This window comes from Heterocephalus glaber, unplaced genomic scaffold (genome assembly GCF_053883595.1).
Source record: "Heterocephalus glaber isolate CG9 unplaced genomic scaffold, H.glaber_assembly_v1.0 deba00001555, whole genome shotgun sequence".
Classification (NCBI taxonomy): domain Eukaryota; kingdom Metazoa; phylum Chordata; class Mammalia; order Rodentia; family Bathyergidae; genus Heterocephalus; species Heterocephalus glaber.
Window position 1 is genome coordinate 11,708,813 of NW_028258346.1, and position 27,778 is coordinate 11,736,590.

At 34.5% G+C, this 27,778-nt stretch overlaps 1 protein-coding gene across 6 annotated transcripts in view; it reads right to left on the reverse strand.

Annotated features, from left to right (window-relative positions):
- The window catches only part of Csmd3 (CUB and Sushi multiple domains 3), a 1,141,260-nt gene that overhangs the window by 886,613 nt on the left and 226,869 nt on the right, over positions 1–27,778 (reverse strand). For all 6 annotated transcript variants that reach the window (XM_087190703.1, XM_087190702.1, XM_087190706.1 and 3 more), the window contains exon 4: positions 3,173–3,367. In XM_087190703.1, the coding sequence (XP_087046829.1) occupies positions 3,173–3,367 (195 nt within the window). The remainder of the gene's footprint in view (positions 1–3,172; positions 3,368–27,778) is intronic.

A 27,778-nucleotide genomic window follows, 5' to 3' on the forward strand; every position in this document is an offset into this window, starting at 1 on the left:
CTTATACATTTGAACAAGAAAATGCATCTTTAGCTGTTGTTGAGGAGAAAGAGGCAGCTTGGAAGCCTGGATTTAAGCAGGCAGTATCTACAAACACAGAGATTTTGGAAAGATGAAATAACACACAGGTTAGAGGAAAAGTCAGAGGAAATAAGGCCATAGGGTGCTAAGAATGAGAAGTGGGGAAGTACACAGTGGATGCTTAGCAGCAGAGTAAAACCCTGAAATAAAACAGCAACTGTGATAAAATAGAAGTATTGGTCTTAAAGTTAGACTTCACATGAAATACTTGATAGTATCCATTCTAAGTTACTCTTAATTTATCTCTGTATTTTTGTGAGGTGGAGGATATGGTAAGAGAGGTACTAAGGAAAAGTGGGATGATAGAGCTAATGTAAATAACTTATTATGTACCTATTTGTGCTGTACATTGAACCCTAATAGTATTATATTTTTGGTATTTTTCTGCCCATCTTTTCACTCCATTATAGATAAAGAAGTAGTGGCTGAAATAATTCTGTTTTCCCCAAGGTACTATTCAGTAAGTGGCAGAAGCAGTAGAGTAAGATCTTTTTTAACTCCAAAGACTATTATCTAAATTGAGATAGAGAAGAAGGAGCCCATAACAGAGATGAATTCTCAGGTAATGCTGAGAATGCTTTATTGGAACCCACTCAAATGGTTCTTGTTTTTTCCTATCTTAAGTCCCTATCAAAGATTTGGTTTGGGGTATTTTAACAAGTCTTTTTGAGTTAATTTTTTATTTTTAAAATGACTTTTTAATGTATGATTGAAAAATACACCACCAATGTTTACATTTTGAAAGTTATTGCAGTAAAAGACACATAGCCATTACCCCCCATCCCCTCAAAATGCTCTCCCTCGCTGCAAGCACAATATTCTTGCCACTTTCTGAAGCAGTTATGGAAGTCCTCTTTTGTGCCTTTAGTTGCCCTCTCTTGAGTGCTTAGATAAAATGTTTCACCCTTCATGGTCATTGCGGCCTAAAGAAAGATTTGGAAGTCACAAGTGCCAGGTCACTGTATAAGGTAGATGAAGACACATTATAATGTTTCTAGGAGTCTGCCTTTCCACTGGATGGCATTTGGCCCCTACAGTCACTGTATTTTTTTTTATCTCATCTTGTAAAGAAATAAAAGAGGACCTTTAGTACTGCTTCAGGAAATGGCAGGAATGAAGCAAAAAGTGTGGTCAATGTGAACAGGAGGATTTTGAGGGGGATTAACAGCGATGTGTCTTTTACTGTAAGTTTTTAAATTTCAACAATCAATGTATTTTCTGATCAGCCTTGTGTGTCTTTTGACTACTTCATATGTGACATTCCATTTCCTCTCATTACGATAAAGTGCTTTTAAAGAAAAGTGGAAATCATTTTTGTGCACTGTCAAAGGTGTTAACAAGCTCAGGCCTTAGAATTAGAGAATGGTTGAAACCTGACCTCCCTACCATATTCCATTTGCATATTCCATTTGGCATATTTCCCCATGGCATTCTCATGTTTCTGCATATCTTGTGAGCCTAGATTCCAACAGTCCTGCTTGCTCCTCTTACCGGCCTATCTTTTCAATGATATTTGTATAGGCAATAGCCCAGGAAATTATAAATAGTGTCTTCCACCAGTGAAGAACAAGTGTGAGTACAGCCTTGGGAGCTAGATATTTCCCTCTAGAGCAAAGAATGCTTGCTACTCATTATAAAAGATTCAGGTTCCTAAACTCAGCTCTGTCTCCTATAATACCACTTTGTATGCATGCAGGTATCTCACACACTCCATATTATTCTGTAAGAATTGGGGTATGGCTATGATTAATAAACTACCATTTATTTCTGACCAAAGAACCTTGACTCTTTTATCACCATTCATAAAATTAGCCAAGAAATTTGTCAACTTGCAAGTACAATAAAATCACAGATTTGCATAATTTCTGATGCTTATTAGCTGAGTAATGTTAAATAATTATTTTTAAACATCTAGACTTCAGTCCTTATTGTGAAATTTAAGGGGGGTAATATCTCTAAATTTCTGAGCACATTTTTAGTGTCAAGTAAATAGCCAATACTAGCCATAGTAGTAAGGAAAATTACACCAACAATAGCACTGTAGCAGTAATAGTACCAATAGAAGTACCAGCAACAAAAGGACCCAACACGGAGTGTGTAAAAATATATAACAGATATTTCACTAAGTGGCAGATATATTTTGTCTTATTTAATCCTTATAATGAATGGACCCATAGCCTTGTTTTTTGCTCTCTTGATTAAATGAAATAAATGAAACTCAAATTGTTGATATGATTTTTAAGAGGTAATTAACATGTTAATTGAGAAACATGAAATAACAATTTAGCTGTGTCTTATTTCCCTGGGTAACTTCCACATGCACGTGTGGTAACATGTTTGGGAGAAAGGTAGTAACTTGGATGTGCAGTTGGACATTACTATAGTAGAGGTAGTAGACAAACATAGGTAAAAAGTAAATGAAATGCAACACATTAGGAAAGAAACAATATTGGTCAGAATTTTGTGGGCAAGATCTGTCTACACATTTAGCTAAAGTTGAACATGTTCTATTTTCCAGGCTTTGTACTTTGAAATTTTGTCCTCATTAGTAGGTAATTGTATTTTCCCCATAACACAAATAATCTTTCTGGAATCTGTAAGAAACGATTCAGTACTACTAATGTCATCAATTCTTATAGCAAGTTCCCTGAAATATTTAACATATTCAGTGCTCTATTCAGTATTACTCAATGAAAGTAAAATAATAATTTTCATAGCCTAATTAAATTTCTAAACATCACAAACTCCATATGGTTTTCTAATATGTATATGGATTTGTATATATATATATACATTATGTATGCATAAATATGTATCTAAATGTTGAGATGTTTTTTAGGCTCTTGTCAAAAGTCATATTGTACTAACAAGAATTTAGCATTTTTCTATACTTGACATTCAGTATGTGACACACACACACACACACACACACAAACACACACACGTTTAAAATTCCATAGAAGGAGTAAGCAGAAAATGTTCAAATATACTAGCTAATTGTAACTCTTTTAACATGTTTTCATTATGTCAAGCAAATTTTCAATCAGTATAAAAATGTATTTTTTTGTTGTTTTTGTATTGTTTTGTTTACCTCTACAGATAGGAACAGGAAAATCCCACAAGGCTGTGTTCACTGAACTGGCTATGCAGGTGAGCTGAGGGTGGCCATCCAGGATATATCCAGTTACACAGCTGTAGCGGATCTTGTCCCCAACATCAAACCTTGTACCATATAATACACCTTTGGGAGGAACTCCAGGATTTCCACAAGAACTACTCTGCAATTCTATAGAGGAGACAGAAAGAGAGAAAAGAAAAATACTTGAATGTTTTAAATTTGTATCATTATATATAGATATTGATATCATTTTTCCTTTAGAAAAGAGTTCCAGAAAAGAAAATATCTTCTATTTCAATACATATATCAGTGAAATATAGAAAGAAAAACTGCAGTTAATATATTTACAGTACTTTTAAAAATTACATCCCTAAAACTTAGTAATAAGCAAATCTATTTTCATTTATGTGATACTCAGTATTTTGGTGCTTCTACTTAACCCAAAGCCGTGGGCATATATGCAGAACAAATACGTATTTTGAGAAAAAATTTAATCTTTAAATGGAAATAATATAGACAGTACACAGTAAAAGTACACTTTTTTTTTTAATTTAAAGAGCTCAGACTGGAATTGTAGCTTTTTTTATTAGTTTAACCGTTGAGTGTATAACAAGAATTATAATAAATGTATAGAGTAATGTTTTAACTACACCAATATGATGATGTCTGAAAAATGCTGGATCAGAATATTTTACTTTATTAGTTGATTAAAAGTAAACCAGTATACATATATGAGACTTTTAAATTTTTTTCATTATATAAAAGTATAATCTAATTTTAAATTAAAAATAGGTGAAAATATATAAAAATAGTAGTAAAATGTGCAGAGCAATGAGGTTAGGAATGAATTGTTCTTCCTTATCCTAATTTTTCCATTACATTACCTTTATAGTAATAATAATTGATGAAAATAATAAATTAATGGGAAAATGCAGTATTTCAATTGGAGTAAAATCGATGGTTTAGTTAATACTATTTTACAAACATTAATTTCTTTTGAGAGTTATAGTATAGCTTCCTAAGTAGTTAATATTCAGGTAGCTAAATAGGAGTATATGGCAACTGTATTGTTTTTGCAAAATAAGAAGGTAAAAATAACATTGCAATCCAATATGAAGTATTTTCCATTTTCTTTTCATATTTATCTCACCTGTGTGGTAAGTTTCATGAAATATGATGTTAAAGCAAATAATGGTAAGCCACAGTACCACTGAAAATATCAATGCCAGTATTAAGTAAAAATATTAAAATACAAAGTGATTCATAATATGTAGGTGGTTTACAGAAACAGTGGATAGTTAGGCATAAAACTGCTTGCAAAGTTAAAATTTTTATCTCTTTATTCATTATGAACTCATAGCAATTTGGAGAACATTTTAAAAGCTTACATTAATTTTGCTTATAAGCTTCCCAACATTAGTGAAAAAAAATATCCAATGATGGATTTAATTGAAGAACGGGATGTCTGTGGAACTTTTATATATTTTTTAGGGATAAAATGTTTACTTTTGAGTAAGAAATCATATATTTTAACTTTCTGAAGCCTATGAAAATGAAGAATTTGACTAATATTTACTGGATGTCAGTGGTTTCTGTAAATGCTAGGCAATTGCCTTAATACATCATAAACTAATATTTAAAAATAACTTAAAATGTCATTAACCAAGGTTATTTCTGATGTCTCACCTTACTATTTCTCCAATACATATGACGTATATACATTTCTAGTAAAATTTAAAATAAATGTACTGTATGTGAAGTTTAAACACCTTCGTTAAAAAATCCTTTAATTTGAACAGTAGTTTGCTTTGAAATACTTCAGTTTTTGGAAAATGCATTTGATTAATAGATGAGATGTTGGCTGCAATAGATTATGAGGTTAATAAGTTTTGATAAAATGAATAAGAATTCAGCCCTTTGAATATAGTAATAACAAAGGAAATACTTTTAATGAAACTACCACTTTTGGCCTTATAATCAATCCCCTCCTCTCCCTTCCACTCTCTAAAAATAATTAAGGTCAAGACTTCAATTATCATAAAGTTATATATCTCAGAGAAAGTAGTTTCCAAGTTGTTTCACAGGAAGCACTTAGGTGAGGGAAATAAAAGGAAAGAAGAAAGTGGTAGTTGTTATGCTCAGATTTAACATTGATTTAAATGAACAAACAAAGCTAGCCAGAATGAAATAGTACTTAAATGAAATTGGAAAACACATCAAGTGAAACATGAATGAATAGTAACATTGGGTGGAATCTTAATAGATTTCCTCATCTCCTCCTGCCTTATGGCTGAATTCTTTCTAAATCTATACACTGGTAAAAACTTAGGCTGTTTCACAGTAAAATGGAAAGTATGTAATTCCGAAACATATCTGGTCTTCATCTTCAGGAATACCTTTGCTGCTTATTTATCACTTTCTTAAATAAGAACACCTACTCATCATCTCTCTGCAACTGAGTAACTCATAAAGAAAGGTCCCATGCTTCACGTTCAGGTTTAATTCATCCTAAATGTATAGCCATTGACCATGAATTCTTATTGTCCTCAGTTTGGGACTGCTTTCTAAACTGTCCATTTTAAGATGCAGAGCCAAGGAATATATGTTTATTATCTGAAGAATTACATAATCTACTATCAAATCTATTCTGATTTAACAGCACTTCTTAGTCTTGATATTTTAAAAATAGTGCTGAGTATTGAGCTTTTGAATTAAATTAACTTTTAATTAGCAATAGTTTCAGAAATAACTTGGTTACACTAATTTGATACATTCTTAAGAGTTTGACTATCAGAGATAAAATATCTGACCACCTTCAGGAAAGGAAAATATAAACTAATAATTAATACATGTTTCACGTATTTGTAATAAGTTTAAATATTATAAAATAACTGTTAAGGAAAGAGATTTAAGCAATGAGATGAAGAATATTTATGTAACTTATCAACTGTATATGCAACATAGCTACTTCCTGTTGTTACCCCAATTTGTTTCTGGCATAAATTACATCTAAAAGCAGAGTTGTTGAATAGACTATAGTTCCCACTCCTCTGAACAACAAATGACTTTCAAATATTGATCTAAAGCTTTATGTGATTAAAATGAAAAAATGAAATAATAAGAGAAGCAGAAAAGTCCTTATCTTCTAGTCCATCATGGAAAGGTTAAAATGTGATTGGGGTAGAGGAGAAAATATTTTTAAGTTACTTTGAATATAGTGCTAATTGAGAAATAATAAACAAATTTGTTAAGTGAAATAAATAAAAGAAACTTTCTATGTACTTCAGCCTCATTTGGACTCTATTCTTGGAATCTGTGTCATGAGGTCATGTTTGTAAACAAAGCAGAAACACTTCAGTCAGCAGTTTGGCAAATTGACAAGATCACTGGAAAACAAGTCTGAAGATTTTGTCACTGGCTATCATGTGTCCTTGCTTTTAGTAGTAATGGAAATTAAAACTAAAGCACAAATTTATAGGAAAAAGGCTTTAGTTAGAGAGTTAGAGGGAATGTAAGAAAGGGGGTACCAGTTGGGTAGCTGGAAGGGGCACACTGCCACAGAGGCTGAGACCGGCTGCACCCAGGATTCACCAGTGAGCTGGGGCTGGTCGATCATTTCTCCGTTGTGGAGTCTATATGCCTGAGCGATGGTTCTATTCCCAGGAAGGGTAGCCAGTCTGTCATGCTCTCATTCACGTGGGGCTCAGCCTTTCCTGGAATCCATGTGGTCACAAGTCTGGGCAGTGGCTGGACACTTCTGGGTCGAGCTGAATGTCCCTATAGACCACATAGCTTGGTGTCCTCAGACAGGAAGAAGGGTGAGATCACAGGAATTCAGAGCTTATCAACCCTGTCTGGCCAGATCCTAGACACACACTCCCTAAATGGCCAGCACACCCTATGCAGAGCTGAGAAGAGAACTGGCCCAAGATTTACACTGCAAATGGATACAAAATGGAAGTCAGACTTTGTTCTACTTTAGTTACCAAATGGCTGTCTGTAGACCTAGGTAGAGTCACAGAAAAACTGGCTTTGATATCTCTGACTGTCCCAAAAGAAGACACGAATCTTCTTTCTAATGAGTAGCAGAGGAAGGCCCAGGATTCTGCCTTGAATCTCATCATGTCAGGACGTCCAATTAATACATAGTACTTTTGTGGTTCAAGCCGAGGGTTCCTGATGCAAAAGCCTGGAATCATTTCACCATTGTGTACTTCAAGGTAGAAAAAGCACACAGTCATTCTACAAGTGTTTATTAGGCATCTATCTGTCTGGTAGTCCTCTGAGAATCCAGTCTTACAAAAGACAGAAATGGTTCTGCTCTCATGGACTTTATAACTTGATGGTGAAAAATAACTAACAAACAATTGTTCAATATACATTGTAACGCGTGCAAAAAAGGAATACATGTTATCATAAAAACATACAATAAGAAATTAGTCTTCAGAGGATATCTGGAAGCTATTTATACATTTAAATTGTAATCTGATTAGGTTAAAATTTAGATTAAAAAGTAAAAAGACAGTGAATTATCATAGTCAAAATCAGATAGTCTAAGAAGCAAAGCACTATAATAGTTGTTTGATTCGGCCTTACATTGAAGATAGGTTTCATTGATTCATTGGGTTAGAAACTAGGTTGGGGAAAATATTCCAAAAGGCTTCTTATAGGTTCATAAAGTATCTTTTGAATAGGTTTTTAAAAAGAGGGGCTATTTCATTGTTAAACGTGTGGTGGTGTGATTCTATAAACTCTTCAGAAGCAAATAATTCAGAGTAAATGATTGAAATCCATTCTAAAGGTATGAGTGAGCAAATTTTTTATAAACAAGTATTATATAAACATTGTATGAACTTACTAACTTAATACTAATTCAGTTTTTAATGTGAAAATTTGTGCTAACAAATGTGAATAGCTAAATGTGTACATATTATTTTGATATAAGAATATTAATTTTAAAAGGCTATTGATATAATCTCATGAAAATGTATCTAAGTCATATGCTAAGCATTCAATACATGACAAATGTTATTAATTCAATAGACTGAAGCTTTATTAGTATTATAGTCAATTTTGTATTGGACACATCTAAACTTGATGTGATAGTAATGCACTATTAGAGCCAATATCATAGGTATCAAATTTTTTATTAAATGCTAATTAAATTAATATATTAGATAAGTTTTCATGTCTTTATAAAATCAAAATATAGTAATTTAGCCACTGATAAAATTCAAATGTCCCTAAGTCATAAATGAAATTGGATGTCTAATTTCAACTTTTGGTAGAAAATTGTACAACCCATTGAGAGGCTACTGGGGAAATCCAGGTAAGATAAGAGCATATCCGGAGAAATAGTGGCAGTGAACATGGAAGAGTGACAGCAGAGGCAGGTTATGCCATATTTCAAGGTGAAGCTAGAACTCAGAGGACAATCATGATTTACTTTTTTTTATTTTTATTTTTTGGTGTATCCTTTTATTGGTACATTTTAGATGTACAATATAATGACATTCATCATTGAAGATATGCACCTTTACATACTGTCTTGGTTCTTATTTTTTCTCCCTTCCTCTGCCCTCCCTTCAACCCCTCCATCCCTCCCTATTTACAAAGACTTTGGGTCCGTCTTGTTTCCACCTCTCCAATCCACTCAGCATGCAACAACCAGAGCTGAAACATACATTCTTTGTGTCATTCCCTTGTCTTAACAGTCTCCTCTGCCTCTCCGTTGAACATAAATTAAAATGTGAAATCTATAAGGCCCTGCAGATCCAGGCCTCTGCCTGTTTCTCCAGCCCACATTTCCCTTGCTAACTGAATTCCAATACACTGTCCCTTATTTCTCTTGAAACTACAAGTTGTTTCCTGAGAGATTTTGTACATTCTATCCTCTCACTCTGCAATACTTTTCCCTTGTGTTTTGCCTGATTAACCCCTACTCAAAAAAAGAAAATTGTATAACCAAATTCACATACATCTCTATAGATGTCCTTAATTCATTATTTTATCTATTGATTGGTATGATATAACAAGTACCAGGATATGCACACGAATGAACAAATAATATATTCAACATCTTGCAGCTAACAAAATCCAAATAAATTAAAAAATTAAGAAGTTTAAAATATAAATTAAATCCTAATAGACAGCATCTATAAAGCACTATAGGAGGACAAAGTTTTTGACGAGATTTCCTCAGAGAATTCAATAAAGCTCTATCAAGCAATTCAGCAAAAGAAGAATGATTTATACTAATAAACCTATTAAATCCTTGGCTCTAAACATAAAGTCCTCAATTTCCTTGGAGCACATGGATAGTCGTGAAAGGCAAGATATGGAGCAAATCATGAGGAAGAAAACCTGACCTTGAAAATTGGAATGAAAAATAGAAAGAAATGATAAAAGACACCATAACTACTGAATTGCATAATTATTCCTCAAAGAGATGAAGCATGATCCTGCTGAGATCAATTAACAATGCTTTAAAACATTGTAAAATTATATCTAGTAAAGGAAGTAAAAATCAAGTTGTTTGTACTTCTTAAAGAAAATTAATCTCAAGGTTGTATTTCCCAGATGGTTAAAAATAATTTAGGAGAGCATAACATCAAACGGAAGTAGAATGTTTTGTACCTAGTACCTCTCACCCTGAGACTTCAAAGCACTTAACAAACTAATTCCTTCTCTAACATTTTAGTGATACAGAATATTTTTTATCACAGACACTAAACCATCTCCTTCACACAGGACATAGATGGTATAATTTGAGAGATTATTTGGGGATTTTGGTTTGAGTAAACATTTTGTGGATATTTTGAATCACTGATGGGATCTATTATGTCCCCCTGGAATTTTCTTTCATCACACACAGCTGAATGGAATTTATTTCTTTACACGTTTCTTTTCTCCATAGACTGAACATGTTTGAGAATGGGTGATCTGACTCATCTTTGTGTATCAGGAAGTCAGCATGCAGAGTCACTGGCAAGCAAAAAGGAATTGTTAGTTATTTTTGTTAATAGAAAAATATAAAAGATGATCAACGTGCAGAGTTGTAAGAGCAAATATTTAAACACAAAACAATAGAGTGAAACTGGCAGTATAGAACAGAGCTACACTTATATCAGGAATTAATTTTGTAACATAATAAGTACTAGATGTCTGTGGCAGCATGGGTAAAATTACATAATTATACTATTCCAGGGAAACATATCAACTTCTGTCAGGTATTTCCTACCTGTGAGCATGATTCCTAAGCTTCTGGACATGCTGTGACCTCACTGTGATGTTGTACACGGAACACACTTGAAGCCACTTTTAACAATTAGAAAGTGATCATGAAAAATCCAAAGGTTCAGAGTTGCTAACCAAAAGGACAAATGCCCATTTTTTAAATTATTTCTTTAACTTAATGAAAGGGAATCCAAATAAATTATTGGTTGTTGGAAAAGAAATGATAAGAAATTTAGCTATTCTGCCTAAAAGAAAAATACATTACTAGACTGATGGGGTGGTAGGATGAACACTGATTGAAATATATTTCAAGCAGTAGGAGCAAAGTCGGTTGACACAATACTTTAAAAATATTAAGATAAATCTTAAGGTCACCTGGAAATATTTCTAAGGAAAGGATGTAAGAATATATAGAAAATAGTACAATTTCAATTACACAAAAATATATGCTATATAGGTAACATCATACTGTTAATATTGAACATATAAGTGGAGCCAACAAGTGATATGGAAAAACATTTTTTTTTGGTACTGGGGATCGAACTCGGGACCTTGCACTTGTGAGGCAGGTGGCAGAACCACTGCGCTAAATCCCCAGCCCAAGAAAAATATGTTGAGTTAGATTGAAATTAATGGTCAAATATAATGTAGAAAATTATTTATGTGATATATGAAGATGGATGTTTGCTGATCAGTCATTTTAATTTCTGACTAAGAAGCAACTAATGTTCTTTCAGGTTCACATATCTGTGCCTTTTATTTGACAAAATAAATGTTACCACCACCTAAACTAAATTTATAAAAAGTATATTTTTGTTTTGTAAACTACCAATATATTAAGATAGTTGTGGGGAAAATGTCATAAAATATGAAAATTTTTATGATGATTAGGTACCAAGAAAATGAAATAAAAATATCAAAAGAAAGCATTGTAGATGCCACACTCCCTGAAAGTTTCTAAAAATATAAAAATAGCACATTTAACATAGGGTAGCATTTTACAGCTTGGTTCAGATTAACAGAAAATTCTGAAGAGACTCTTTGACTCATGACAGAATTGGGACAGTATCTGTATTAAAACCTTGGCATAAAAGTGATTTAGTTCTTTAAAAAGATGTTAAGCTGTTCAAGAATAATTTATTGGATTACATAATCATCAGATATGATGAGTGAGAGATGCCATTGTATTTTAGAAATTAATCCATCACTAAATAATTATCAAACCCTAAGGCATAAATATCAAAGAGATATAACAAATATGACACCATATCTATCTTGTTGGAACTTACAACTCAGTTGGAATGACAAGGCATGCATAATATGACCTTGCAAGGATTGAAAAATAAAGCTGATTTGCTAAGCTAAAAATTTTAAAAGGCAATTATACTTTTTATATCCTTCTTATACAGGAGAAGAATTGTTGTCTGAAATAAGTAAGATTTTAGTTGGAGAGGCTTAAGAGAAGAATCTAGTAAATAATATCAGTAAGACCTATACAGAGCAATATGCTGATGTATATTAAGAGATATGCAAAACAAGTTGGCTTAAGTAGACACCATATACATGAAAAAATACAAAATGAACTTCAGAAAAGTATTGGAAGTTCACACTTGTGAGACACTTGAAATGAGCTGTTTGGGATCATTGTTAAGGTGTTGCTGCTGCTTCAAGACCCCAAAATGAAATAGCTGAAATAAAATAGCAGTTATTTATTCATCTCTATGTCTCTCTGATTGACGTGGGCAAAGAAGGATAAGACTCGGGTTATCAGGGACCTAGATTTCTTCCATCTTGCAGTTCTGTCATCCCCACTGCCTTGCCTACAAAATAATAGGTTGCAGCAAATGTTGACTTCTAAGCTATTGGGATTTTCTAAGATGATTTTAGGAAAAAGAAACATGCCCTCCCTCCATTTCTCTGCTGACAAATCCTATTGTGACTGTATCTTACTCGGCTTCCAAGGTTTCTAGGAGACACACACCAGGTTTTTTGGTGGTGTTGTATTGGTTTCTCAAGAAGGCCAACTGTAGTTTCTTACCAATCAGGGACGTGGTTGAGCAGAAAATGGAGTCATGATAAATAAACCCCTATGTGAGAAGGTGAAGAACAAAATATTTCACAGTCCAAAGCCATGGAAAATAATAAATCCTGTTAGACAAGAGTTATGACAAGCTACTGCCCTGACAGATTCTGGTCTGCATCATTTGTCCAGTGGCTTGCATTTTCTTCTGAATATCTTCCATGCCCACATTCTTTGTGGTTAGTAGAATAGTTTATCTTTGGGAGTGTTCAGCTCTACATTTGCTAATGCAGATTTGGTGCTTAAAATTGTCTACGGGGTTGAACAATAAAAAAGTTTTGCAGGTGAGTCACGGATTTTATTTGGCCAAAACTCCCTCCAATAATTTCTTAGCAATTGGGATTTATTTGGCTGAAACTCCCTTCAGTAAGTTATTACTTATTTTTATGTACCGAGGAACTCCCCTTGGGCCTAACTTGCTCTCACCTTGTCTCACATTCTCTTTGTAATTGAGACCACCTTGAGCTGATCGGAAAAGGAAGTTTAGCCAGGAATGCAGCAATCTTTCTTTTATCTTGACCCCAGGGCTACTTTCCATCTTTGTATTAAAAAATTTAATGGGAGATTCAGATAAACAATATTCCTTGCTATCTAGAAGCAAGATTTTTGGGGGGGGTCGTTTTCTAACTCCTAAGTCACCAGAATTAGAAATCTATATTCTCCACTCTCCTTGAAAATAGCCAACTTATGCCTGCTCTCTTCTCTTTGCTGTGAAACCTTGCCATGGGCAGCCAGGAACAAACAGCTTACTTTCCCATGTTCTTTTCCACCTCTTCCTTTAGAGGGGAAGCCTCAGTGGTCTGGCCTCACACCTTCACGGGAAATTACTTCATCAAACACTTACCATATTATGCAGAAGTCACTGTCTAGCCAACTCATACTATTGATGTTTCCTTGCTACTACCTGGACCACAAAGCAGTGACACATATTTTAGATTTTTATTTGTAACACATCCCAACCAATGCAAATATTTTATCGCTGCCATAAATTCCTTTTAGAAAACACTTTTATAGAGTATAAAAGAATGTAATACAGTGTCTAAGAATAGGCTCAAGGCTTAAGCTCTTGAATAACAGCAAACTGCTACCCTCAGGCTAACCGCTGGACTCAAGTTTAACTAGATTCTCTGATTCCTCATCCCAGAATTGTGAATGGTGGAAAGCAACTCGAAAAAAAGACTGAAATTACAATGCAAGGATCAGGGAGGGATCTCAGCAAAAAGCAACAATAAATATGAAATGTGATTTATCCACAGGAATCTGGATAATAAAGGATACTGCTGCAGCAAAATTGCAACATTCATAATGAAATCAACACCCAGAATCTACAAGGACACTACATGTGCTTAGATTCCAAGTTTAATGTTCACATAAATGCATATATTTGGTGGAATTTAATTCAAAATCACAACAAAAGAATCTCAGAAATGTGGTTTTGTTTGTTTCTCATTTTCAAATGCAAAACAATGAAATAGAAATTGAAGAATAATTCAGTCATACTGCCTTATATTTAGGTGTCTCTCCAACATAGTTCAGTTTACATTTTAAGTCTATCGAAACTTTCCCAACGCACCCCAAACACACATATAGGCAGTCTCTCCGATTCTGTCCATGTAAGAAAGTGCAATATCCCACCTGATAATCAAGATCTTCCATTATCCATCTTCTTGGGCCACTTAAGGTTTCCCCTCATGTGCTTTATTTCAGTCAAATATTCATTGTCCCCAATGTTATTTATATTCTTGCTTCACAGTTTTGCTTCCACCATTGTGAAATACCTTCCATTTATTCTTTGCCTATCTAGATGGTTCTATCCTTCAAGAGCTAAAGCAATTCTCGACTTCTCCACAAAGGTTTTCCAAGTTCTTTAGTCCATAGTTAAAAAGTTAGCTTAATTCAAAGTATGGGAGAGAGAAGAAAATGTAATAAATCCCAATTTATTTCACAATCTCCTTGAAGACAAAAAAGAAGTTCTTGATCTCTTATGGAAGCAAAATATAAGACAGTAAACCCTGTGGGAATAATAATGGTGGGGAAGTAGTAGTCAGTGCTAAAATGCATTACTGAACAACAAGGAGTACAGTGAATCTTGACTATTTTATGCTTCAAAGTGATGTTCAACCTTTCCTCCCTGCAGAGACAGCTCTGTTGTGAGTTTGGAGAAAAACTAAAAACAAGTAGAAGGCCTTGTTTCAGTTTGTTTGCATCCTTGCAGTTGACAAATCTGGCTTTGATTTCTATCTCTGCCAGTCAGTTTTATGTGAACAATGAAGCTTTTAATATTTTGGTTTCTTTTTTTGGTACCATCATCATTACTGAGATTTATTTAGTCTGTATAAGCCATTAATAGGAACTTACTATGACTTTTAACTCTGTTGAGTTTCTTGATATTACTGTATCCTAATGTTCATTTAATGGTTGCTTGTTTCATGTTGAAAAGATGGCCATTTATGCATGAACTCATTTTCCTCAGAAAATATGTATTTATGAGCCTTGAGTTTATAAAATATGTCTGATTTCATCCCAGTGGAACCGCATAACATTTAACAATGGCAAAGGTTTCCCAATGATGCATTTATGTTGTTATTCAGTTCATTTATCTTCACTGAGATCTTAACATTTAGAATGTATTTTACCTTTTTAAGCATTGATGTCCACAACTCATGCTAACTAGTTTTGTTATTGGGTATAGCTCATAGTATAGTACAATAAGAATTACTTCACGAACGCTATGAAAAACTAATTGGAAGCAATTATGACAATTGTCTCTCTTCAGTTGCTTTGCACTAGACTCTTCCTCTGTCAAACTGCATGCAGTTTTCCTTGATGTGACCTATCCAGTTGCATTTCAGGCTTTATTCAGTGAGCAAGCATATTTCTGATTAAAATTAACGGGCTATGCATGGATTGAGTGAGGACTGTAGTTATTAGGATTATAATATGAATATAAGAGAGAATTAAGTATCATTGGACCTTCTTATTTTAATTAAGTACCACAACGCTCTTAATCAAGCATATAATTAAATTTAAGAGGAAGTGTATTGTGCACTAATTATCACTGATTATTAATAATATGCTTACTTATGCATGCAAACTCTATAGTGGTATATATCTCCAAAGGGTTTCTGAATGGCAATAACATTCTGCATAATGAAACTACTATGAAATGGAATCTCGCAAGGAATGTCAGATGAAAAAATAGCTCAGATCTCAGAACTCTTTTTTCCTAAAATTTTCCTTTGAAAAATCAGAGCAAATGATGTGAACTTTCACAGAAGAACATCAATACCTATATTATGCTTTTTTCCCAATAATATTTTTATTTTTGTGATAATAATATTTTTATATTTCCTGTAGCATAAGGAATTCATGCACCTCCGTATATAATTAATTCAATGGTTATTTTAGCCTTTTTTTAAATTCTATTAATTTTATTGGTACATTTTAGGTATACATTATGATCACATTGATCATCGGGAATTTTTACCTGTACATGATATATCTAGGTTCTTGATTTTTTCTCCATTCCCCTTTCTCCCTCTCCATCCCTCCACTCCTTTCTATTTACAAAAACTTTGTTTCCATTTTTTCCTTCTCTTCTCATATTTTTTCCTTTCTTCTTTCCTTCCCCCCCTCCCAAGTTCCCCTTCCCATTTGGACTATTTCTTCCTATTTTACATTATCTATTATACATTTTGGTCTTCATTTACTCTTACAGTTTCTCACACCAGATAAACTATTTGATATTTACACATGTGTGTCCTATTTATTTTACTTAAGAATATGACTTCTATGTCCATCTAGCTATAAATGCTTCTAGTTTATCATTTTTTATGGCTGAGTAGTACTCTGTTTTATGGAAACACCATATCTTCTTTAATCCATCACCAGTTGATGGGCATTTGGGCTATTTCCAAAATTTAGCTTTATAAACTGTGCCATTATAAACATGGGTGCACATATATCGCTGTGGTATGATTCTTTTAATTCTTTTGGGACGATACCCAGCAGGGGAACATCTGGGTCAAATAGGACCTCTAATCCTAGTTTTTTGAGGAATCTCCACACTGATTCCCACAGTGGTTGCACCAATCTACACTCCCACCAGTAGTGGAGAAGGGTTCTTTTCTTCCCACAACCCTGCCAGCATTTGTTATTGGTTGATTTCATGATAGCAGCCATTCTTTCTGGGGTGAGGTGGAATCTCAGCATTGTTTTCATTTGCATCTCTCGAATAACCAGTGGTGTTGAACATTTTTTCATATGTTTATTTGCTGCTTCTACTTCTTCATCTGAGAAATGTCTGTTCATTTCAGATGCCCATTTTTGGATTGGGTCTTTAAATTTGGGGATTCTGACTTTTTAAGTTCTTTATATATTCTAGATAGTAGTCCTTTGTCTGAGGAACTGCTGGTGAAAATTTTTTCCCATATTCTGGGTTGCCTCTTCACTCTGTTTTTGATTTCTCTTGCTGTGCAGAAGCTTTTTAATAAGATGAGATCCCACTTGTTGATTCTTTGTTCTATTCCTGTGTGACTGAGGTTCTGTTCATAAAGTTTTTCCTATGCCAGTGTCTTCAAGAGTTCTACTAAGCTATCTTCCAACAGGTTTAGTGTTTCTGTTTTAATATTTAGATCTTTGAACTATTTTGATTTTAGTTTAGTGCATGGTGAAAGATTTGGGTCTAGTTTTAATCTTTGGCAAGTTGAGACCCAGTTTTCCCAGCACTATTGATTAAAGAGGCTATCTTTTCTTCAGTGAGGGTGTTTGGCTCCTTTGTCAAAGATGAGGTGGCTGAGTATATCTGGAGTTGTTTCTTTGCTAGTACCATGCTTTTTTATCACAGTGGCTTTGTAGTATAATTTCAAGTTGGGGATTTTGATACCCCCTGCCTTTTCTTTGTTGCCTAGAATTGCTTTTACTATTCTGGGTTTCTTCTGGTTTCAAATGAATTTTTGGATTGTCCTCTCTAGGTGTGAAATATGCTATTGGGATTTCAATTAGGAATGTATACTGAATCTTCCTACACAGGAGCAAGGGATGTCTTTCCATTTTCTAATATCCTCTTTTATCTTTTTTTTTTTAGAGTGCTATAGTTTTCAAATTAGAGATCTTTTACTTCTTTTGTTAGATTGATTCCTAGATATTTCATTTTTTTAGATATTATTGTGAAAGGAATTGTTTCCCCAATTTCTCTCTCAGTGAGTCTACTGTTCATGTAAAAGAAGGCTATTGATTTTTGAGTGTTGATTTCTTAATCCAGCTACTCTACTGAATCTTGTTATTAAGTCTAGGATTCTTTTGATGGCATTTTTGGGGCCTTCTATATAAAATATCCTGTCGTCAGCAAATAATGACATTTTAACTTCTTCCTTTCCTATATTTATACCTTTTATTTCTTTTTCTTGTCTATCTGCTCTAATGTTTCCAGGACTATATTGAACTGGAGTGGTCATAATGGACATCCTTATCTTGTTCCTGATTTTAGTGTTAAATATTTCAGTTTTGACTCTATTGATATAGTGTATTACATTTATTGATTTATGTATGCTGAACCATCTTTGTGTCCCTGGGATGAATCCAGCTTGGTCAGGGTGTGTGTTGTTCTTGGTGATCTTCCGTAATCTGTTTGCCAGTATCTTACTGAGGATTTCTGTGTCTATGTTCATTAGAGAGATTGGCCTGTAGTTCTCTTTGTTGGTTGAGTCTTTCTCTGCTTTTGGGATCAAGGTAATTCTTGGTTCCAGGAATGAATTTGGGAGTACTGCTTCTTTTTTAATTTCATTAAAGGGTTTGAGAAGTAGTGGCATTGGCTCTCCCCTAAATTTCTCGTAGAATTCACCAGTAAAGCCATCAGGACCTGGGCTTTTTGTAGTTAAGTTTTTAATTATGTTTTCAATTTCATTGATTGATATTGGGTTGTTTAGAATTGTACGTCTTCTTGGTTCAACTTTGGTAATTCATATGTATCTAGGAATCTATCCATTTCTTCTGTGTTTTCTGTCTTATTGGAATACAGGTTCTCAAAGTATGTATTGATGATCCTCTGGATTTCTGCTCGATCTGTTGTAATTTCATTCCTAATTGCATGAATTTGAGCCCTTTTTTTCCCCCTTTTTTTCTCAAGGTCATCTAAGAGTTTGTCAGTTTTATTTATTCTTTCAAAGAACCAAGTCTTCCATTCATGAATTTTTTGTACCTTTCTCTTAGTCTCCATCGCATTGATTTCTGCTCTGACCTCTGTAATTTCCTCCCTTGTATGAGCTTTGGGTTTGTCTTGCTCTTCTTTTTCTAGGAGCTTGAGGTTCAATATTAGGTTATTTATTTGAGTTCATTCTGTTTTCCTAATTCATTGCTATGAATTTCCCTCATAGGACTGCTTTCATTGTGTCCCATAAGTTCTGGTATGCTGTACTGGCATTATAATTTAATTGTAGAAACTGTCTAATTTCTTCAGTTTTCATCTGTGACCCATTGGTTGTTCAGGAGGGTGTTATTCAACTTCCACGTGTTTTTGAAGTTCTTGTGGATTTTTTTGCTAATAATCTCTGCATTCCTTGCACTATGATCTGACAGTATACAAGGGATAAGTTCAATTCCTTTGCATTTACTTAAGCATGCACTATGAGCTAGTATCTGGTCTGTTTTGGAGAATAACTCATGTGAAGCTGAGGAGAATGTGTATTCTGATTTTGTGGGGTGGAACACTCTCTAGACATCTATTAAGTCCATTTGTTCAAAAGTTTGGTTGAGTTCTATCATTTCATTGTTGATTTTCTGTCTAGCTTATCTATTTGTGAGAACGGGGTATTGATGTCCCCCAACTAGTATTGTATTAGTGCTTACTTGATTTTTCATTTCCACAAATATTTGTTTTATATAGTTGGGTGCACTAGTATTTGGCAGATATGTATTTATGATTTTCATCTTTTCCTCTTGGGTTGTTCCCTTTACAAGGATGTAGTGGTCATCATTGTCTCTCTTAATTAGTATTTGTTTGAGGTCAACTTTGTCTTCAAACAGGATAGCTATCCCTGCTTTTTCCCAGGTTCCTATTGCATGGTGTATTGTTTTCTATCCTTTGATTTTCAGTCTATTAATTTCTTTTTGAATTAAATGTGTTTCTTGTATGCAGCATATTGTTGGATCTCACTTCTTGACCCATTCTGGCAATCTATTTCTTTTGATTAGTGAATTGAGACCATTAACATTAATGGTTATAACTGATATGTATTGCTTGTCCTTGTCATCATCTTTTCCTGTCGTTGGATCCCCACCACCACCACCACCACCACCACCACCACCACCACCACCACCTTTACCTGTAATTTCTTGCCTGATGGATTCATTCTTCTGGGTTTCCTGGGGTTGTGACCCTCACTGTCTTTTCCTGGGATACTTTTTAAAAATTTTTGGAGTGCCAGTTTGGTATTCATGAAGTTCCTGAGGTGCTCTTTCTCATGAAAGTATCTTATTTCTCCATCAATTTTGAAAGATAGTTTTGCAGGGTACATCAATCTGAGTTGGAGGTTGTTTTCCTTTAGGGCTTGAAATACTTCACTCCAGGCTGTTCTTGACTTGAGAGTTTGTGCTGAGAAGCCTGCTGTGATTCTGATGGGCTTTCCTTTGTATGTGATCTATTTCTTTTATGTAACTGCTTGTAGTATTTTGCTCTGTTGGGTTTCTCGAATCTTGACTATTGTATGCCTGGGTGTGGATTTTCTTTTATCATGGCTAGGTGGAGTCCTACACAAAATGTGTCTCTGCTGTCACTAGTAGACAACATGGGCAGCAGCCTGTAGATCCAAGTCAGATAATCTCAGAGAGCTTTCCATGTTCCACTGACATTCAAGCTGGTTTCTGTCTGTGAGGCCAAATTGAACTCCCTGATGTCCTGTGGGTTTGAACTCTCCACAGTAATACTATGGGTTCCAGCCACCCTTTCCCCTCAGCAAGTCTGGGTTCTAGTAGGAGGTGCTGATCCCACCAACTCACCAACCACCGTAGTCCCCTGGGTCTTCACTACAGTGTCTCTCTTTGTTCTCCCCATGGGCTTTAACATTCTGACTTCTTGGGTTGAGATCTGGGTCCTTTCCTTAATCAGTAGTCTTCCGTATGTCTCTTGGCCAAGTCTCCCCTCTGTGATCCTGTCCATGCATCTCTCTCAGCCTTGGTGGCACCTTTGGCTTGTGTCCGCTGTCACAGTGCAACAGAGGAGGGAGTGTTCCCTCTCTGTCACCAGCCAAGGCCCCTTGTCCGCCCCCTGTATCCCGTCTCAGAGGACAGTGGGTATCTCCAGCCCTTTGTAGTCAAGGCTCTGGGTGGACCTGGAAGCAGAGTTTTCCTGGACTCCTTCTCTGCTTCACAGCATAGATTTATTCCCTCAATCTGTTGACCAGGTGCCAGCAGTCCAGTGTAGCTGTTCTTCTCTTCCCTTCTTCTCTCAGGGCAGCAAAATGGCCCTGGGAAAAGGGACCAAAAAGAAGTGGGAGGGTGTGGGGGGAGGGCTGTGCCTCTGCCCAAATGATAGGCGTGACTCAGCTGCTTTTCCTTTTGGGTGAACCAGATTTCCACTTTTCGACTTAAATTCCCTCGGTCTGCTGACCAGCTGCCAGCAGGCCCAGTCTGCTGTGTCTGGGCAGCTTTTCCCTTCTATCTCTCTGGGCTGAAGGTGGCCCTGGAGATGTGCAGCACCTTTGGACTATGGGAGTTCAAGTTTCAGCCTCTGCCCCAAATGGCGACCAGGGCTCTCCCATTTCAGGTCCAGGACTCTGCTTCTCAGTAAGTCCCTGAGCTGTTTGCTCTGATCCCCACCGGCCGGGTATACCGCAGATTCACTGGGTCCAGTGTCTTTGTTCTGGGTGATTAATGTAATTCTTCTGCAGTAGTGGATCCTATCTTCTTCTTCCTCTCTGCTTGTTCCCTTGTTGCTCTCGAAAGCCCTCTGCACCCTTTTTGAGGGCTTCAGGTTGATGATTTCCAGGCATCAGGCTCTTTATCCTGGGAAAATTGTGCTGGTGGCATTCACAGTTCTGCCATTTTTCTAAGTCATTTTAGCTTTAAAATGAGATTTATTCCTTTACCTTACCATTATAAGCATTTAGAAATTATTTTTATTACATATTATAATTCATCTTTTTTCCTTAATTAGGGGATTTAATATTATGTAATAGTGACTTATTTATTAAGCATTTAATGCATGTCACACATGGTTTCTACGCACTGGAGATATATCAGGGAAAAATATCTGCTCCTTTCCACATGGCGCTTGTGAACTCAATTTGTCAGCTCGTAGTGGCCCAGGAATTCAGATATTATATTAGATAATAAATCAAATAATTAATGTATTATTAGGAGATAATGAATGTTGAGGAGAAATATTAAGAAATTAAGGGGAATGCAACTTGATGAAGCATTCCAGGGAAAGTAAACTGACACTGAAAATTCCTTGATGTTCCTGGAGCAGTGAATGTCCATTTTAGGTACAGTGTCCATTTCAGATTCAATGGAGTTGACCAGGGCAATGCTGAGAAGAAACGTGGTCAGAGAATTCAAACAGTGGCAGGTAAGGGAAACCTTCAAAGCCATTGTAGGCATATAATCAACTGATTCATCTGATGTTCACTACTACCTCTCAAAAAAAAAAAATCATTTCCTATTTCCTAGTATTTGGGGATTCTGTTGTCTTTGGTTGATTTTTTTTTCATAAAAGTTTATCTCCTCACAGTGAAAAAGAAAGATTTAATCTTCTTCACCTCCCCAAACTGAATCTGTCTTGACATATTTTTTCCTCAATTCTGTTTGACATATTCAGTGTTAACGTTATAACTAGGAGATTACTGTAAGTGCTACTAGCAAAACTATATATTATATGTGGTTTATGATTATTTTTCTCTTTTGTATAAGTGTGTTTTCCCCATAGTTAATAATTTCCTATTTTAAAAATTTTTTTACATATTTACTGTTGAGGAACAGCTTAATTTCAAACTCTTTGCCAAATGTCTTAATCTATCCTCAATACAGTTAAATGGAGCAGGCATTGAAATCCTAGAAGAAAAAGAATAGAGAAATTTAATTTTTATTATATTGACAAGTTCATGTCTATTCTATGTTGGTACAAATGAGAACTTGTTAGGAATTCCCATTAAAACTTCTGAGTTGGATTCTTTCTTATATCCCACAGTATGTTTTATTCTTTGTTAATGAGAATCACTAGTAACTTCCTGAGAATGGGTGTTTAAAAGATAAATAATGCATACCTTTATGTCTTCTACAATTCTATAATTCTCTACATAACATCTAATAGTTCTGATGGGTATAGAATTCTGATATGGAAACCACTGATAAGATTTAGAAGTCCAGACTCTGTGCTAGTGTTGAAACTTTAAAACTTATTAATGTTTATTGTTATTTCATATTTAATTTTATAACTATACATATTTTAAATGGTATATATATTTATAGTATACTAATGAATATTTATTTTAATAATTTCTTAAAGAAGTCAACACTGGTACTGAACTTTATCCACGAAATTCTAAAGTAAATGGCTTCCATATTAGAAACTGTGTGATTAGAAACCATTGGAATAGAAACTATTTGATACTGACAAGTCATGATTGTATACATTTATGAGGTACAAGGTGATATTTTGATATGTTTTTATAATCTTGCAAGAGTAAATCAAGCTAATAAGCATATTATCACCTTGGTTACTTATTTTTTTTGTTGTGAGACATTTGAAATTTACTCAGTTACGTTGAAATACACAATATATTATTATTGACTTTAGTCCCCCTAGGGTACAGCAGATCTCAAAACCTGTCCCACTGTCTAACTGAAACTTTATGTCTGCTGCTCAACAACTCCCCATTCGCTCTATCTGTATCCTCCTCTGGTAACATTGTTTTACTTTAAACTTTAACAAGCTCAACTTTAGTAAATTCCATATTTACTAAAACATTTGCTTTTCTATGTTTGATTTATTTCATTTGTCATGACATCCTCCATGTTGAATAACAGGATTTTTTTCTCTCTTTTTTTTTTTTTTGGCTTTGTAGTATTCCATTGTGTGTGTTTGCTATATTTTCTTTATCTATTCATGCTTGATACACATTTAAGTTGTTGCTGTACCTTGGTTATTTATGAATAGCGGAGCAATAAAATGGGAGTTCAAATATCCCTTAAATATGCTGATTTTATTATATATTATATCCCCCAAAATGGCACTACTGGGCCACATGGTAGGTAGCTCTACTTACAGTTTTTGAAATAATTTCCATAAGTCTTTCCTTACTGGCTGTACTAATTTACATTTTTACCAACAGTGTATGAGTTTCCTTTTTACTGCATCTGATGTCCAAAACCATTCTTCTTAATTTTGGCACTTTCAATTTGAGGTTCTTATTTTCTCTATTTTGCTTGCCAAATTCGGTATATATTCTTCAAACTTACTTTTTTGATATCTGATAAAGGTGAATTTTATTTTCATCAACTGTTTTGGACTAAGTCTTTTCAAATGAGAACTCGTGTCCTTTGCTTTAGAGAATGTTCTTGATCATTTTGGTATGATTTCTCTCCTTATTTTCATTACTTATCTATTTTAAATGCTTACTATTTAAAGGATTTTTAAAAGTTACTACTGTGACTACTTTTCTCTTATTTACATTTCCATTAACTATGCCTCTTCTTCCTCCTTTCTAAAAGTTTTCTTCAGTGTCATCTTTAAACTCTTCTGCTGAGTGTTTCATACAATACATATTTTAATACTTGTTCTTTTTCTATAGTCTCATGTTCATGCTGTAGATCTTTCAGGGAACAACTATGACAGGATTTTGGTCGTTTTGAAGTTTTTTTCTATTTCCATAATACCTGTTACCTACTTGCTTTGAATTTAACCTCTAGTATGCTAGAGAAATTCTCAAGTAGTCCAGTGATTTTTGTTTGCTATTTACAGGGATGTTAAGTAAAAAGCCAAATAGATGCTCTGTGCCCATTGCTGAATGTTGACACATTTGCACGTGACCGTGGGGTGATTTTAATGTTCTGCTGAGAGACACATTGTAACAGCATGTCTTTCCTCTTGAAGTGCTTATATTACGTTTAAAAGAATTCTGAATCACCACGTAGGAGCTTACAGAGCTGTCTGACAGCTTTCTGGAGTAAAGCAATGAATAAAGTATGTGTGGGATATGTAAATATTTTGTAATGTTCACTTAGTCTACCTGATTGTCATGTTGTACTTGTTTTTAATTGTATCTGAGAACCACCATGGAGGGGGGCACACTAACATTTTGCTGGGGTGGAGGAAAGGAAGCTGCCTAATTGTTGTTCTTTTGGTCTTCTTATTGCTTCAGCAAGCTTCCTGTTGGGAGCATGACCTTTACTGACTCTTTTAGAAATTCCTGGTGCCACCATCATGGGGCTGCTGGGAATTGGGAGGTATAAATTGGATTGTTTCTTTGTTCCCCCTCCAGTGACACAAGATTCAACTGTCTTGTGACTTCTAAGTCTCTTATTGCTAATTCATCTGATTACAAACTAGCACAATATTGTTCATTTGATTTTAATCTTCTGCTATTATCTATGTCTTTATGGATTTGTGCTACTTAAAATCCCTTTTATGTTCTAGATGGGGTTCAGAAGAGAGTAGTAGACCATGTTTAATATTTTATCTTCACACATCCTTTATACAGTGACTGGGAATTCATTAGCTATAAAATGGACATAATTTATTAAGTATATACATTTTTATGTATCAAGTATATTTTATATGAGGTTACAAGTGGAGAAAGGCTTGAAAAATCTTCAACCCAACAGAATTTTTTGGTGACATACATTAAAAACATGTAATGATGCTCATTAATGATCATACAACATAATATATAATTTCACAGAGGATTTGATGTTATAAAATTAACAAATGTATTGGATTTGCCTGGATATAAGACTCTTTTTAAGTTCAACTAAATGTATACCCTTTTATCCTTTTGAGTTTAAGCAATGTAGAGCAACATGAAAATTACAGAATAGGATGTCTGTTGATTTCCACCTATTGAGGAAAGAGAAAACTTCATTGCGCCAAGAACCAATTGTCTTTGGAAAAATCTATGCCAAAAAAAGCACACTAATTTAAACTTGTCCCTAGCTGCACAGGAGAAATGTTTAACGTAATTAAATACCAGAGGATACTGCATCACTGCCCTTGAGTTGTAGTCAGCCATCCTATAATCATATATAAGCTTCACGATAAAATTGCAAAATGTACTACCATAATATTTAAATGAATGTAATTGTCAGCAGTCCCATGTACTTCTGAAAGTATGACATCAATTCACTTTGTTCCATTTGTTAATATACCGTATGGTTACACAGATGGTATTTACTTAACAAACATAAATGAAATTTAAAAGAGAATTAGAGGGGAAGGAAGGATGAATTGAGAGAGTACAGAGGATTTTTAGGACAGTGAAACAATTCTGTTATGATACTCTATCACTGGTGGTCCCATGTCATTGAAATGTGGAGTTTATAACAACCAAGGGTGAACACTAAGGTAAACTATAGATCTTGGATGGTAACATGTCAGTGTATGTCCACTGATGGTAACAAAGGCACCATACTGACAAAAGATAATCAACAGTGGAGTAAGCTGTGAATGTGTAAGGGAAGGAAATAGATGGCAACTTTCTGAACTTCCCACTCAATGTTTCTGTGAATCTAAAGCTGCTATAAAAGTTAGTGTACTGAAATTTTTTAAAAAAGAATGAAACATGAGAGTTCATATTGAGATTATAAATTTTAATAGCTTTTCGTAGTCTTAATCTTGATACAATTTTTCATAGGTCTTCCTACATAGTTGGCAATCAAATAGCTTTCACGTTGTCTAAGCAGGCAAATATGCTTTTTACACAACAGGTTTTATTTCACTGTATGTATGTAGTTTATAAAATCCTCTTTTGTTTTCAGTTGCTCCTGCTCTCTTCCCTTGTAATTCCTTCCAGTTAACTACAAGTTATTGGGCCTCTACTTCACTGACACCAAGAAATCCAGTACATTTAAAGATTGTCCTTATGTTATCTTTTATACAATCTCTGTAGAAGGATGGAATTGAACTGTTGTATGTCTTTGGTCCTTCCTTTCTGTCATTCTTTTTCTACGTATTTTTTTCTTTTCTTTTTTCCATTAAGTTTATTGGTACATTTCAGGTATAAACTACAGCTACATTCATCATTGGGATCTTGTACCTTTACATGACATATCTTGGTTCTTATTTTTTCCCTTTCACCTTCCCTCCCTTCACCCCCTCCACCCCTCACTAGTTACAAAGACTTTGTTTCCATTTTTTTCCTTTTCTCATATTTTTTCCCTTCTTTCCTTTCCCCTACCCCTCCCACTTCCCTTACTTCTTTAGACCTTTTCTTCCTATTACACAATATCAATTATACATTTTTTAAAATTACACTATCAAGATTTCAAGAACCTTACCACAGATTTTACAGAATTTAAAAGGATATAGAAAGCATATTACAAAAATCTTCTATGAAATAAATTTGACAACTTCTATGAAGTAACTTAGAAGACAAATTAATGAAACTAACTCTGGAGGAAATATAAAATTTGAAGAGCACCTATTAAAGAAAGTATATTCCTAGCTTGAAAACCTACCTATACAACAACAACAAGCTCATATATGTTTTAACTGATAAATTATATCAAACATTTAAGGCACAAGAAAGAAGGAACATATCTCCCCTCATTTTAGGAAATCAACATTGTGCTTATACTAAAACTGGATAAAGATAATAGAAGAGAAAAGTATGAATATAAGTAAAAATATGTTTAACAAAACAAACTATTAGAAGTCAGATCCGGCAGTATGTAGAAAGTGGTTTTATTATAGGGATGGTAGTGTTGGATCAGCATTGGAAGATGCACCCCCAAAAGTCATTTTAACAAAGGAAAGGAAAAAGCCATATGATCCTATCAGTAGTTGCCAAAAAAGTATTGGACTAAATTCTACAGCTGTTCATGGTAAAAGCTATCAGGAGACTAGAAGTAGAACACAAACTTCTCAACAGATAACAGACATGTACTTCATACTCCCAGCAAAAACACCTTATATGAATGGAAAAGATAGAATGCTTTCTCCCTAAGGTGGGGAACAAGGGCAGATATGCCTACTCTTCATCTGTCCACTAAACTTTGAAACATAGGCCCAAACCAAAATAGTCTGGGAATAAAAATAAACAAATAGCATAGGA